Source organism: Tauraco erythrolophus, chromosome 1 (genome assembly GCF_009769465.1).
Source record: "Tauraco erythrolophus isolate bTauEry1 chromosome 1, bTauEry1.pri, whole genome shotgun sequence".
Lineage (NCBI taxonomy): Eukaryota > Metazoa > Chordata > Aves > Musophagiformes > Musophagidae > Tauraco > Tauraco erythrolophus.
The window spans coordinates 90,224,162-90,240,143 of record NC_141465.1 but is presented as its reverse complement, the minus strand read 5'-3'; the positions used below and the strand labels follow the sequence as shown (position 1 = coordinate 90,240,143).

The 15,982-nt window shown below is 42.3% G+C and overlaps 1 protein-coding gene across 1 annotated transcript in view; it reads right to left on the bottom strand.

Annotated features, from left to right (window-relative positions):
* KLF12 (KLF transcription factor 12) overlaps nt 1–15,982 on the bottom strand; it is a 150,554-nt gene that overhangs the window by 11,302 nt on the left and 123,270 nt on the right. Inside the window, exon 6 of the mRNA XM_086616074.1 lies at nt 4,656–4,813. Coding sequence (XP_086472200.1) covers nt 4,656–4,813 — 158 coding nt within the window. The remainder of the gene's footprint in view (nt 1–4,655; nt 4,814–15,982) is intronic.

Below are 15,982 nucleotides of genomic sequence, written 5' to 3'. Positions count from 1 at the left end.
AACTGAGATCACTATAAAAAAAAAGAAAAAAAGTGTTTGTGTGTTTTTCGTATCATTACTGTCATCTATCCAAAAGGTGTTTCTACTTTCTAATGTCTCCTTTGCATTGTAATAGCAACTAGCCCAAAGGTTCCTGGATCTTTGTTCTTGTTTTCCCTCTTCTCTCTCCCTTCAAGAGACTTCCCTGTCTTCTCATCTTCCCAGTCACTCTCTTTATCCACAACTAATAAGCTGACTGAGGCTATAATAACACATACACGAGACTCTGCTGCATTGCATTTGACCTGATAAACGGCCTGACTGCGTGGCTTTGTCCTGCCACCTTTACTGTGTCTAGCTCAGGAACTTACTTTAATTATAGTTACAAATGATCGAACAATAACGACAAGTGAAATTTTTCAGGGAAATTGCAAATGATTTTGACTACTTTGCAGCTTTCCTTTGACATCTCAGAAACATCCAGCCAACTAGAGAGGAGGTCAAGACGTATGTCCTCAATTTTATGGCATGAAAATATCTGCCTGCTTTTTGCCAAAATAATGAAATCATTTAATGCATTTTACGGTTTCACAGACACATGATTTCCAGTTTCACCAACTTCACAGATCAGCTATTAAAGTCTAGTTTTTATAACCCATATCAGCCTCTCAACAGAAGGCATGATTTGCCTGTTCAATTTACATAAAACCTATCAGATTTTCATCGCCTCTCTTCAGAGGTAACAGAGCCTGTAGATCTTTCACAAACCAGGGTTAGTAGAAAAGGAAACAACAATTCATTAAGATAAATTTAAATATTTTTAGAATAAAACTTTGATGGGGAAAAAAAAAACCCAGAGTGGAAGCAACCCGTATTACTTAGTCTGCAATGCTCAGCTGTCCTGCTGGAAGTGTCAATGGCAAACCTTAGTAACACCTAAAAGGTCTGAAATAGCTGTTACATATCATAAATTAATGCTACAGTTGTCTCCATCTTCAAAGAGAAAGCAGCAAACTGAAGAAGGTGAGTCCCACCGGGGCTGCATGGGTGGAATTACAGCTCTCCCCATTTCGGGGGCCAACAGCAGCCGCTAAACCGAGCGCAACGCAGACATACGCAGACTGGGAACGCAACAACAGGGCTGCTGGTTCTCCCATTTTTAAAGATTACTCATTCGTAGAGTCACACATTAGTAATTTTCTTTAAGTTTGCTGAAGCAGAAACTAACTCAACGCAACTCCAGCGAGCCAATTTCTCACCGTTTCTCCTTGTGGAAAGAGTTGATAAACCTGAGCTGCGGGATTTCCTGCGAGCCCTGAAGGCTCTCCATCACACTCGATACCTCCTGATAGCTTTATTTGATGATTTGGCAAAACAACAAGAAGCTGATTCTACTAGCAAGAGAAATTTAATACCAGTGCTCGTGATTTACGAAATGCTCTAACTAGCACAAGTTTCTCTTGCAGTTCTTCCAGCTGGAGAGGCGATGTGCAATTCAAGCTCGCCCCCCAGTGGGCTCCTTGCCATAAGTTTTGAGGACACTGGTGTGAAGTTTTGGGGAGCTAGACGATAGCATACTTTAAAAAAGAGAATTAAATGCAACTGTTACCATCTATAAAATTTTGTTTCCTTTTATAATGAAGTTTAAAAGGAGTATACTTTCCAATCAACCAAGTCGTACATCCTTTCAAAATACTGCATTGTTTTGCCTCCTGTATCCACACGATTGCGAATGTCTCAGTGGCTATGCATATGAAGTAACTGAAAAAAAATATAGTTCTCAAACACATCCTGCTTAGGTAAACATTTGTCAGCAAGATCAGCCTGCCTAAAAAATAAAAAAAAGTCCAGATTATGCAACGCTGAGTTTCTGTGAGCTTTTCTCAGAAAGTTTCCCTACTGAAACTTGTTCACCCTTGCGTGCGTGGCTGTCATACTTCATTTATACTTATCCAAAACTGTACACTAATTACTGTGGGTCATATGTGAATAATTACCTTCTTTTGCCTGAAGCAAAAGTAAAGGCCAAGATAGAAAATGTAAAATGAGATTAATACATAGAGTATGCTCGTGGCCAATGCTACATGTAAGTCTGAATATACCAGCTTCTTACCAAGACCTGAGAAGAGTTCTGTAAAACACATTTAATTTTAACAACGTAATACTTATTTTTCTCACTGGATCCATTGGCTAAATGCAGCACTCACCTTCTCTCTAGACTACACTTTACTTCTTACGTTGCAGCAGGTATGAAGACATGACAATACAAAGCAGTTAACAGCTGACCATTTAATGAGGGTTTTTGATTTGGTATTATTTTTCTTTTCTTCCTGAAGGAATAAACCAACATGACTGCAGTGGGGATTCATTTCAGCCAGCTAACAGGTAGGTATCTGGGCTTCCTCTGTATTCAGCAGTGAAAGAGAAACACCTTCACATGCCAAACCCTGGGTCTACCTGAAGAGGGAATAACGTGCCCCAGAGGTGCCAATCCCTCTTCTCTGACTACCCAGAGATCCCAGACAGATAGCATAGCCTAGACACCCAGCTGCCAGGGAACCAAGGCTGGGGAGATGGATCCTACGATTACGGTAGGTACAGAAACTCCCTTCATGCTGCTGAAGAGTTATGCTGCAAAAGCTGTAATTGCCAACACTTATCTCAAGCCTTCAGCACCTAGTTCTGAGCACCCTAAGAGCACAGGCTGAGATTCAGTGGTGTGGACATGTAACACTGATTTGGGTGTGTTACCTGCAAGTGCTGGTCTGCCAAGAGATCACTAATGAATCACAGACTCATCACAAACGTGATTCTCAGTGATTTAAAACATCACAGCAGAGAAGAGCCTTCTCTATTTCCAGGCTAGCTTGGGTGTGACATTGCTGAGGTTGTTCACATCTAGTTTTGTAACTCAGCTCCTTGCACGGCGCTTGCTTAACACTCCTGCGCTGGTCACCAGTCTTGCAGGCTAGAAAAGAGTGACCTCTCTGTAGTATAAACACAGAAGCGGTATTTTTGGTCCAAAGCAAAAAGTCTACATGTCTGCTGGGCTCTGCCTTCTAATCTGCTACAGCCGTACAATGCTCCAAGGGTGATACAGGCAAGAACAGAGAAACAGCTTAGAAATCAGGGCAGGGAGAAGGAAAACGACAGAGTAGGGTTAGATTGGGATAAAAGAAGTAAAACAAGAGCAACAGAGAAGAAGATGAAAGGATAAGGGTATATAAAATATATTGTAAGGGTAAGGATTAAAGACCACATCGAAGATGGGAAAGAATAGGGAAGAGGTAAAAAGAATTAAGACAAGACATGATAAATCAAGAAGGAGGAGAAGGCACAAGCATTAATGGGAAGATATGAAAGAAGCAGAATAAATGGCCTGGAGGGAAACGTAATGAAATTCCCAGATCACCAGAACATTTCCACTGTTTAAGGAAGGGACTCTTACCTTACAGAAATTGGTTTAGTAGGGGGTATTAGGACGGAGCCTTGTTCAGTATTCCTCTCAACAAAAATCCTACCAACCAAAAGACATATTGGAAAGAGTGATGGAGACGTGGCCTCATTTGAAATGGAGAAGCCATCACTTAATTTTTTAAAATAGTATCTCATACTCTTTAAGAGTACACCACACCACGGAAAGCACCAGCAGATTCTCAGCAAAGTACAATATTGTGCTACATGCTGGATAAACACCATCTTTTCTCCAAGGAGTTACAAGAACACTGAAGTACATTAAGAGCAGAGAGATCAATAAATTTAATTTAAGCAAATCAGCAGCAGAGTAAAGAACAGCATGGACAGTCAGAGCATTGTGTCCACTGCCTTTCTAGCCATCCAAGTGATCCCCTTTTAAATTGTTCTTGATGACTTTGAAGTGCTGCTCCTGAGTTTATCCACAATAAAATTACAACAATTACACGTTACTGCTTCAGCTGTCCTAGCACGCCTGTCATGTAGACCAGTAACAGTCCATAAAGTTAATCAGGACACCAGGTATTGATTAAGTGTTAAGTATTATCACCACTGAATGGGACCTAGCTCATCTAGGCATCTCTCCTGCATCTCTGTTGTAGAGACCTAGTGCAACATACTCTCATAAAGTGACTGACTTCCCTCTGCAGTATGTGGTAGGTGTTTCTGAAAGCCTCCAGAAAGAAATACTGAGCTCCTGAGTTTATACTTGAATTGAACTGAAGGCATTTACTGGCATCCAGCATTCAAAGGCTACACCTGTAAAAGCGAGTAGTAGCTCATTAGGAGCAGGTCTGTAGAGTGAAAAAAGTGGTGTTGAAGATCCATGTCCACACTATATGCTCTTCTTGAGGGTTTTCTTTGGACTAGCTCTTGTTGGTCCCAAGCAATGACCACCTATGGTTCGCTGAAGCACAGTAGGTGTGTCCCTGGAGGCCACTTTTCTGTTTAGTTTCATCTGAAAGGAGTCTGGTTTGTGCTGAAACCGCTCTTGTGCTGCAAAGTGGAGATGACAGGGAAGTTCAATTCAAAAGCATGCTCTTGATCTGCACCAGAACGCCAATGCTGATGCACTCACAGACGTCTCTGTTATTTAGTTACAGGCCTTTGGCTCTTAGTGTAGGATGATGAGTTCAATACTTCCTAAATTAGGCAGAAAGGAAACTGCTTAACTGTGGTACATAGTGCCAGAAAAGACTTACCTGTGTGCGTCCTCCGGTGAGCCTTCAGGTGGGAACTTTTCGTGTATACTTTGTTGCATCCCTCAAAGTCACACCGATGGATGCGCCGCTTCCTGGAGTCTGGAGATTCGGACCTTCTCTGACGCCTTGTGCTTTCAATACTGAACGGTGAAATTGAACTAGAAAACAGAACAGAAGCAAAAAATGAAGCAAGAGCATGGTGTATATCCTAGGCCCCAAAAGATCAGCTATAATATATCACAGTGCCAGAAGTGACCTTCACAACTAATTAAATATTTCCTTTTCTACAGTGTAGTCCAGAGCACGTATTTGAAACAATTTGTGCTTGAACTAGAGCATATTTTGCAACATGAAATAATTCAAGTCTTGATTTAGAAGTGCTTATTGCCAGAGAAAACACCACGATCCCTGAAATACTGCTCCAATAATGAAGTAGCCTGACTTTATCTGAGCCTTGTTTCTATTTCACATGTGTCCGGATCCAAGCTCACTGAACCTTGCTTTCTAAACAACTTTATATATAGCCTCCATAATTTCTCTTTGACAAGTTTAAATAGATTAAAATCCTGAAACCTTTTATGAAAAAGTTTTTCCAGTACCCAGATCTGGACTATGGATCCTTCCATTTGGCCAAACACCTGTTGTTTGCTTGCATACAGACTGCTAAGAGATCCGTATCACCCTGCAGCAGTGATTTTTGCATTTACTTATTTAACAATTCTCCATCTATCACCTGCAAGTCAATGAATTTTATTTCCTTTCAGACCACTGATAAATAAAAAAAGTTTATTAGTACAGGATCAGCGAACAATCCCCACAGAAATACAAATGATTTTGAAGATACTCCACTTACAGCAATGTCCTAAGGCCTATCAGTTATGCCAATTTTAAACAATTAAAAATATAATGTTCAAGTCCTGTTGCTTGAGTTTCTAAATACATTGCCTACCAAGTCTAATATTGAAGACAGCCTGCTACAACAATGTAACTTGCCTCGGTTAGATAAACTTGTGTCATAAACTATTATCAAGCTGGTATGCCACGATACAAATCCTCATAGACTTCCATTAATTTTATTATCCAGCTGTAAATCATTATTAATTGATCTCCTTATCAACCCCATTATGGTTATACCGCACAGCAGTCACGTTCACCTACAGCTACACTAGCCTGTTCAACTGCTTTAAGCACTGGAACAACATTGGCCTTCACTACGTTTCTGGGGCTTCCCCTACATTCCTGGGTTTATTGACATTGAAAGTAAATGATCTAGAGATTCGTCAGTCAGCTCTTTCAAACTCTTAAGAGCCAAGTTCCTAGTTGTCTTGAATTTGTGACTGTCAAATGAAAATTAAAGGAGGAAAAGAAACTGAATCCGATCACAAAAAGAAGTAAGCATGAACTTAAGTAAGATACTAACAAAGGCATTTGAAAGAAGCACTGATGGTGATGCATCTGCTGAGAAGCTCCTTTGCCAACACCAATCTTCAACCTCCTGTTACAACAGCCAGTGCTGTTACACCTATAGCTGCTCTGCCTTAAACTGCACTTTTAGGGATTTCCAGAATTTGCTAAGGGCTATTTATATTGGGTTAAAACTTTGCATAAAACATCTCAGATCGTTAGCATGCGATTTCACTGATGTTCCAATTCGCTGCATTACAAATCTTTCCGCCTTGAATTCGTGGTAGTTCAGATTACGCATTTTTCTTTTTGTTTAAATATTTTTACAGCACAAGCCTTATTTAAAGCACTATTTAAAAAAAATGCTGCATGCTCTTTCTGACACTCCTCTTTTTCTCCTAACACTTGATATATATTCATATTTCACCTTCAGGCAAAGAGATTTTCCAGATTAATTATTTTCATCTATAATAATGCAAGGAATTTCTGAAATGGAGAAAGAAATGGACAGAGGGGCGTAATATCAACATTAACTAGGAAAAAGTAGCTCCCAAGAGAGTAAGAAGACACATCGGCACTTTAAGCATGTGACAGGAATACAGATATGTTTAGCTGTCACAGAAATGGCATAGAAATTGCATTTAAGCATCTGCATCTCAGAGCAAATAAAAGTCCTGGGTTAGATGATTCACTGAGAATGGTCTCGCTACTCCAGCTTTTTTTTAAACATCCCACCAGCTAAAATAAAAAGCAAACATGTAAATCAAATCTTAAAGCTCAATACCGAAGGTACAAAATCCAGTGTTCAAGACCAGAAAATCTTTATCTTGAAAAACAAATATTTGTGCATCATTTTTACTGCATGTGATTTATAAGCCGTTTTAAAAGCCTATTTTGTAACAGAGTGTTCAGATCCTGGATAGTACAGCTCATTTAAATGGGAGGAGGATCAAGCTTATAAAGCTGCTGCAATTTCCAGCCCCGAGACAAAATGAACCTTGAGCAGAGTCAGCACCTCGTAAAAAGCTCTTTGTCACGTACAAGAAAGTGACCTCACTGCAGGGAACTGCTCTGTGCTTTCCTGGGCATTTGTACAGGAGATGGTGGCATAAAGCGGTGCTGCAAAGGTGGCACACGATCAATGCTGCTGCTTCTTCACTGGATTGCTCCTTCCTTCTAAAAGGCAAAGCATCCTACCTATTCTCTTGCCCAGAGAAGTTGTGGATGCCCCATCCCTGGAAGTGTTCAAGGCCAGGTTGGATGAGGCTTTGGGCAACCTGGTGTAGTGGAGGATTTCCCTGCCCATGGCAGGGGGGTTGGAACTAGATCATCTTCGAGGTTCCTTCCAACCCTAACCATTCTATGATTCTATAATTCTATGATTCTATTCCATGCCAGGGAAAATAGCTGAATAAACCACCGAAGGTGCCGGGTACTGCCACTGTCCCCTGTGAGCTTTGCAGCCATCGCTTGCTCAGCACGCCGAGGAGAAAGGTTACTGTCAGCTGGAACCAGCAAACGTAACCTCATGCCTTCCCTTTGCAGCAGTGCAGGCTAAATGACCAACTAGCCAGCAGAAGGGACTCACGTGGCAAGTGAGAGCACACCTCCAAGGAGATCTTCCTGTGCTGCTCTAACCCCTGTGGTGCAGGAGGACGCCACAGTGCAGACATGCTCACTGTTGGAAAAGGAGCCAGATCCTACCTGATACCACCAGCCTTGGCTTAGCCTTACAAAAGCTGTGTGATTTTTTTAAACGGAGATACCACACGAAGCCCTAAAAAAAGCACAAGGTGCTTTTTTGGGCTTCCTGAGGTTAGTCCCTCTCATAGTAAATGCCAGTTGAGCTGCTGATGTTTTTTCCCTTGGCCATGCAGCAGTAAAGGGACACCCTCCTCCTTCTCAAGCAATTTTTACAAAATGCCCTCACAGATCACACAGAAAGACAGAAAAAAAGTCCTCAAAACCATGTTTTGTGCATTTTAAAGGCCATGAGGGTTCTGCTGGCTGGCTCGGGTCAGCACAGGGCTCCGGAAACTAATGTTTGATGCACCACAGTGGACAAAGAATTTGAGCAGGGACATGACAGGGAACTCACAGGTATTTATTTTTTTACTAAGTTTTTCTTTGTTTTGGTTACAATGTGTTTTAAAATCATGTCAAATAAATTAAGAAACCCCACCATATCTTAGCAGCCTCTCTTGACTGTGAGAGTCCCTCACAGACAGCCCAGAGTGGAGACCTGGAAACATGTCAGCAGCTGAGAGCTGCCAGGGTACCCAGAGGAAGAGCTGCCAGTTCTACTGTTGATGGCCAAGACCTCAGGCAGCCTTTAAGGCTCAAGGTGGGGTTTAGCAATCGGACTGACACCATACATAACATCCCGGGCAAACTGTAGGATGTATCAAATTACTGCTGATGCATCAAGTCCAAAAGATAAATTAACAAACAAGAAAACTGGTTTCTGACCTGTCAGCTTGCCTTTTATTTATTTGCAGTTTTATTTCCAGTGCAATTTCTCTAGTAGCGCAAAACTATTAAACTCACAGAAATCCTGGGAGACTGCTGGTTGCCTCCATAAGCAGCTGCAGCACCTGTAGTCAGTACCACTCATAGGGGGAAATGAATGAAACCAATGTGAGCATTCAGGATGATTTACAAAACTTCAGCTCTGTTATTTCCAGCTAAAAGTGAAAACATGCATCTTTGCAACTCACACAGGGCCAAATGCTTGTCTCTGATGCAAGTTTGCAAAGTAAAAGGAAGACCGGGGCTTGGCCAGTAGATGGCCTTCAAGTTCTGCTGAACATCATCTGCCCTACATGCGACAGGGATTGTAACAACCCTGGTAATGCAGGATTATTTTTCCTTTCTCCAAATGCTGCCCATGACCACCTGGGTGTTCTGCCTCTGTTCTGTATGTATGTAATACAGACTGTGAAAGGCTCTTAGCATATGCTGTAACACTGTTAAAAACACACATAACAGGGTCTTTGTGCACCGATCCGGTGTTTTCGGAGCGGTATGCGGAGCAGAGCTGCCCGGGGAGCACAGTATGTTTATTGAAGCCTCGAACAACATGCGCCAACAACATGCCATGTGGTGACGGGCGGCTGCACACTGGCTGCTCCCCGCAAACAGCCCGCTCGCTTGCGCTCGCCCTGTGGCAAACACGCAGCGTTACCTTCGGCCACCAAAGTACGAGCTTCCTGGTGCCACCGGCGTCCCAGCAAGCCGGGCAAGAGCTGGCTGACATGGCCAGCATGGAGCCGGTGACGGGCAGCGAGCCGCGCTTTGCTCTTTGCCGTACAAACGCAGGGTGCCAGTGTTGCGTTTTCGTCCTTGTGATTGCTTCCTTAATTCTTCCTTGGCCCCTCTGCGACGAGCTCAGGCTCTTGGACTATGTGTCCTGCCTGCCTCGCAGAAGACCTCATGGAAAACACACTGAGCCAGGGCCAACAGGTATAGACCAGCTTGTATCTAAATTCCTCTGCACCTTACCACACGTCTCTCCTTTACAGCATCCAGATTTTATTACCTTCCTCCCTACCTGGCCCTGTAGTTAAATGAGAGACTTATGGCTGCACCTTAACAAAAGTCTGTGGCGCTAACTTCACTTTGGAGTGAGACCCAGGCATGTATCAGCTGTGTACCTTCCACTCTGGCTACCATGAGAAGGAGAACCAGACTGGACTCAGCCCCATGCAGCACCTGCTCAGACCAGATGAGGGACTCAGCAGGCCAGAGCGTGCCCCACAAGATGGGCATAACGTGAGCTGTGGTTCTCTTGTGTTTCTCAGGCTCTGGGCTGTTGAAGGATGTGTCTCGGCTAAGTTGGCATATCAGGGCCGTCTTGCTCCAGTCACTTTGCCTTGTGTCAGCACTGGCACTTGTCTGATTCTGCAGCGACCCACAGTGACACACAGTCAATTCCACAAAAAAACACTTCAGCAGTTTGCATGCTTTTGCTGGTTTAGCTCCCTAAACAGAGGAGTCCACCAAGTACCTGCGCTGACACACGGGAGAGGACGGGAACATGTAGTCAAAGGCGAGAGGAGTGTCACCACTCCTTTCAGTGGCAACTAGCTGTGATTTCCGCCAGTGCCACAACTTCCACGGAAATTCAGAATTTGTATAAAGAAATCAAGAACATGGACATAAGCCATCAACACAAGGAACAACTGGAAAAATCCTCCTCCTTTTGCTCTACAAGCTTTTTCTTGTGATATTTGTACATGTAACACACACAAACACATAAATAGGCTGAAAGCCAAAATGGGGAGATACTACCATGTTAAATACTTAGGAGGTGACAATGTGCCTTGGCAATACAGGCTAGAACCAACAAACATTCATATCGCAGCCTCAGGCCAATTTTGGACATCTAGATAATGGCAGTTTTCCTTTGTTTTTAAAGGGAAAAAGATACAAATATACACTATTTAAGTACGTAAATAGCATGTAAATTTAGCAATGTGAATCATTACTTTATAAGACATGCAAAGTTTCTAGGTCAGCCTTTCAGTTGTAGTAACTAAAAGTGTAGGCAAACGAAATAAAAGCAGAAAACTAGAATATAACATGTCTGCAGTCAGATGGTAATGAGCAGTTAAGAGAATCCTTGGATTTCCAGTGCATTTCGTTCGGCATTCAAAGGGAACCTAGGCTGCAGAAACATCATGGATTTTGGCCACTTAGCATTTATAGAAACCAGAGCTCTTAGATGAATAACTATAGGCATCAAGTTGAGCTTTCTGCACTATTTTTGAAAATCTTGGCCTTTGGATCCGGTGGTGGGACAGCACCCCGTGAGCACATCAAGTAGCGCGCTCACACGAACCTAGGGCAGCTGTGGGTCCTCCTTGGGGTGAAGCAGGGCAGTAGCACTGCTCAAGGCTCACAGAGCAGCTCCTCGCCAAGGACAGTCGCAAGCAGACGTGACTGTGGTCCCAAACCCTCTGCTTGGCTCCTCTGGCACGTTTCTGAATCGAGTGAACACGTGCACAGCAGCACGCCGCTCGTTCAGGGAGCTAATCTCGCTTACGATAAAGTACCCTCTTTCTGTTAAGACCTTCAAGTTTCAAACGCTGGCAGGCAAGACATGGGTACTCCGCGTGGTTTTGAAAAGGGGAATTGAACCACATTTCCCAGTTTCCAGCTCTCAATTACCTTCTTTTGTAGTAGCTTTTCACATAATGTAATTTCATTTTCTGATAGCTTGTAAAATGTTACCTTCCCACTCAGGATATTGGTGAAAGTATCTTTATAAATGCCACATATTAAACTGTGAAGAAATACGATATGAATTATTTTTCATTACAGTTTATAAAACTTCACCTAGCAGTGAGATACCAACATCATAAGATATAAAAATATAGTAGTTTTTTTTGCTTTAATATGCTTTAATATCAGTGTAATCTCCTGATAAAGTCTTCCCCTCAAATATTTACTTACTGCTTTTTTTTTTTAATACAAAGTTTCTACCATCTCCTGTTCACAGACAAACAGATGCACATGCATATATACATATGTATTTTTTCTCCTCTTTGATTTTTAGATTCTAATTAATGTTTCATGAAAGGCAAACATCTGCCTTAGGAATGTCAGACATTAAAACGTATCAAGCAGTACTTAAGGCGATCATAAATGGAAAATATGTACTACTCTTTTATTAGAGGTAGTTACTTCAATCAGTGTACTTTAAGGTGATGCTATACTGGAAATTACACTTTTTGTCAAGACAGAAAGGAGGAATTTGGCAGCATACACAAACAGTACATATGTTAAATGGGAAAAACACATGGGTAAACAAGACACAGAGAAGAAATTATCTGAATACATTTGGTTCAGAAAGTGCCTGAGCTGGAGATGGTGGGAAATTGCACAGGGAGCAGACAGGAGTAGGAGCATGGTAAGTTTGCCCTGTTACGCTCTGTCCTAGGCGTCTGCTTCTGGCTGCTGTCGGAGGCAGAGCCCCAGGCAAGAGGATCCTCTGCTGTCTCCATACAGCCGCTCCCATACTCTTATATCCCCCCTCCTGGGTGGTCAGCAAGCAAAATGTCCTGCTGACCACGACTGAAACATCTCTGACCGTGACTTTATCTGCAGCATTTATTCCCACTGAGACCACCTACAGTTACTTGAACTGGTGAGCTGCCTTACGAACCGAAAGCATGACTACATATGAAACAAACTTCTGACAGAGGGAAAGAGCTTTGAGATCTACTAGAAAAAGCACTAATGTCAACTGCATCTTACCAAACGATTCATCACCTCTGTTATCAGCTGTGTTAAGCTGAGACACAAGAATAAAACAGTTGCCTGATCTTCCTCAGCTGTGTTCATTCTGTGGGATGGGTGAGCACTTTCCAGCTCCTAGGATAGTGCTGTCCTGGGGTGTATTCCAGCTCCACACTGGGCTGAGACCCGAGTACACACCATGTTCTCCTTTTTCACGCTGTTTCTGTGTGCTGAGTTTCTAAGGAAAGGAAGCCAGGCCAGAAAGTATCTATGACATGCTCCAGCATGTCCCGCAGATCTGATGACTGGAGGAATGGGACTGCAAAGCGTTCTTTGACAGAGAGAACCTATAAATCAAGCCTATGATGAACTCTGAAATGCCACAAAAAAAACACCCCACCAAAACCTTCTATCTACTTTACCCTTATCGTTAACCAAGTATATTTTACCTTAGAGTAAAGAGAGAGTTACTGTGTAAAAAAGTGAAGGAATTTCACGTTAACTATCTTGCACATAAGCATCGTCTACATAATTAAAATGTTTATTCCTGGTTTTGGGAAAGTTCATGGCCGTATGACAGCTTGCACCACCTGCAGATCCTGCTGTAAGAACCAGAACCTGGGCTGGCTTGTAAGCAGAGACAAACTCCTTCCTGCACAACTACATCCAGCTGTAGCCAAGCACAGGCAACAGCAGCTCCCAGACCAGTGACATCTCTACTGAATTACTGGACTGCTGCTTAACAAAGACGAATTCCATATTTCTCCTAACATGGCAGGACATACAAAGCTTGTTTCTACCTGTAAAAGTCTTAGAAATATTTGACAGTAAGGCTATGACGTTTTTACACATAGACAAAACACTCTCAGTAATTTTGAACATAATTCCACTTAATTGCTCCCTGTCTTTCCCGTAGTTTGGATGGATGAAGACACTTGGCCTTAGGTTTTGTCATAGATTCTGAGGTGACAAACGACAGCAGTTGTTTAAATCTGTTTAGGAGATGTTTTTCCCTAACACGTGCAACATACAGAAGATACATAACTGCACGATCGACAATTCCAGCTCCTCAGGACGGCTGAACTCGGTGTGAAGACTGCTTGGGATGCTGAAACCCACATTAACACCTCTTTTTGTAATATGTTGCATTACTGTGGAATAAAGAGGAATAGAAAAATTCAGCTGGGGAGGTACCTATCAACTTTCTGCTCGGCAGGGTTAGCTTCAGAGCAAGATCAGATTGCTCATGGCCATGTCCTGTTGAAGTTTGAAAATGTTCAAAGATGGAAAAAAACGCATCTCTCTGAGCACCACATTTCAGTGCTCAGCCACATTCATGTTCTAAAGGGAGTTACTAATAGTTACTAAACAGTTCCTACATAAATGTTCTTATTTATAAATACACATATCTACACATTATAATGAAAGATAACTGAGTGACCACGAGCTAATGCAAGCCTGAATATCTTTCTTTAAAAAAAAAAATTTACTTTGCTTTAGCTCAATGTTCTTCTGAGCAGAAGTGGAAATTCATGAAAATAAGGAAACCTCAAGCAGTAGGGAAAATGTATCTTCACAAGGAACTTGCAGGTGCAATAAAGTACATGAGCAAAAAAGGTCTGTGCATTGGACCTGAAGACAAAGCATTGTACGTCTTCCTGAAAGCAGGAATAGTTCCTGAAATCCTGTATGCTCAACGTGTTTGATGCACGCTAGTTCAAGCCTGGGAGCTGAACCTGGCCTGGCAGAGAAAGAGCATCTTATTTCGCCGCCTCCTTTCAGAGCTGGCAGAACAGCAGCGATCATTCATAGGATCGCTAACGCACCAGCCGTCCTAACGCTCCTTCCAGACGGAGGCTGCATCAATGCCGAGTCTGTTCTTTCTTTTTTTTGTCCCCTTCTAAACAGAGCAGAAAACCGGGTAACTGAGCACCTCCAACTCAGCTTTGAGAGCACAGGGCCCTGCTTTTTACCTTTCCTGTTCCCTTCTGATTCATACTTTTCCTTCATGCTTTCCTGGCAATGCATACGCAAACAAGCTACGGAGATACTGGTATTCTCAGCAGAGGAAATTAAAAAAGTGAAATAAAGACTACTCTGTTGGAGACATGGGCTGAGCTGAAACTTCCAGCACGAAAATTAGATGATTATGTACATATTCACGTTTTTCACTTTTGTTCCGGTTACTTGTAGAAAAAGCGCAGACGCTGCACTTTCTAGTGCAGGACTCCCTGCACGTTGTACTTTGCTCTCCAGATTTCACTTTCTTCTTATATCTCTAACTCTGATTTCTCACACCTGTGCAGCACAGTAGTCAGTCCCAGCGACTGTACAATGATGCCTCTCACCTGTGCATCCACCACCTCCTGTTGGTCACACTAACAAACGTGGAGCTGATCACCACAGTGGTGATTAAAAATTCTCTCCTCTACATCCTTAGCTGACAAAATTGTCGTGTAACGTCTTGCCAGGTCAGTGACATTAAATGAGGACATTGCATCCACTGAGACTGAAGCTCATGTGCATGACCTTTTCTTCCTTCCCGTTCAGACGGCTTATTATCAATACATTAAATATTTGATTACCCTGGATACCTATGTATAATCCAATTATGGATGGTCATCTGTCATGCTTCGTGTCATCAAGTAGATTTTGGTAACTACTAAATAGCTGACTCCATTCAAGTGTACGCTTTGGTGCTTACATATGTAAAGATAACCTGCCACCCCCAACAGAATGTCATCATCTCAAGAAAACAATTTCGTATGCCCCAGAACCATCTACAAGCTCCTGTCTCTGAGAATATATATTGCAAAGAGTTCATCTATTGCAGAGATAAAATAAGTATACCTATTTCATCAGGCTAGGAGAAAAGGGACTAAATAATTTAATTCATTTGCGGACAAAAACGTTACTGAGCACATGATCACACTTCAGGCATCTGGGTTTCTTTTTCTACTTTCTAATTAATGAAGTTTGAGATTTCTGTTTGTGGTTTTTTTTTTTTTTTTTTTTCCTTCCAGAGCACCCTCTCCTATTGAAAGGAATTTTTTATAAAAGAACATGAGAAAATATTCTATATATCAAAATTGTTACTACACCTCAGAGGCCATACAGATTCTGTTACCATGCATTTGTTAACAACAATGAAGAATCCTGATGTATTCATGTTACACAAGAAGCTGGCTTTTCTATTCAATATGCTAACTTGTACCTAGCTTTTCAGCCATGCATGTCAATGAAGTTCTCTTCATTTAGGTTACAAGATCCTTGCTACACGTTTTTTGCTGGTTTGTGCTTGCAAAGCAAAATAAGTACAGTGAGGTCCAAATCCATGAACAGAGTACTAATAGCCTACTGCAAAACGAAGAAACCCCACTACCTTTCCTTGCATCTCTGGTTTTCCACACCTATTTATTGTACAGTCTCACCTGAAAACCAAGCAATGTTCTGAGCTTCATTGGGTCCAGCTCCTCAGCCTCCTTTCTCAGGGACTGTCATTTATTCTCTCTTCCTGTCCTTTGCTTTCCTTCCCTCTTCCCTGAGGCTTGCTGCCACCTTCCCAGCTGGGAACTGCCTCTCTTAGACAATCACAGGGCCAGGTTTTGTCACTGAGTAAGGTATTTACATAGGCAGAAACTCACATGGTTGCAGTTTCACAGTGTTTGCTGGTATCTGAAAAA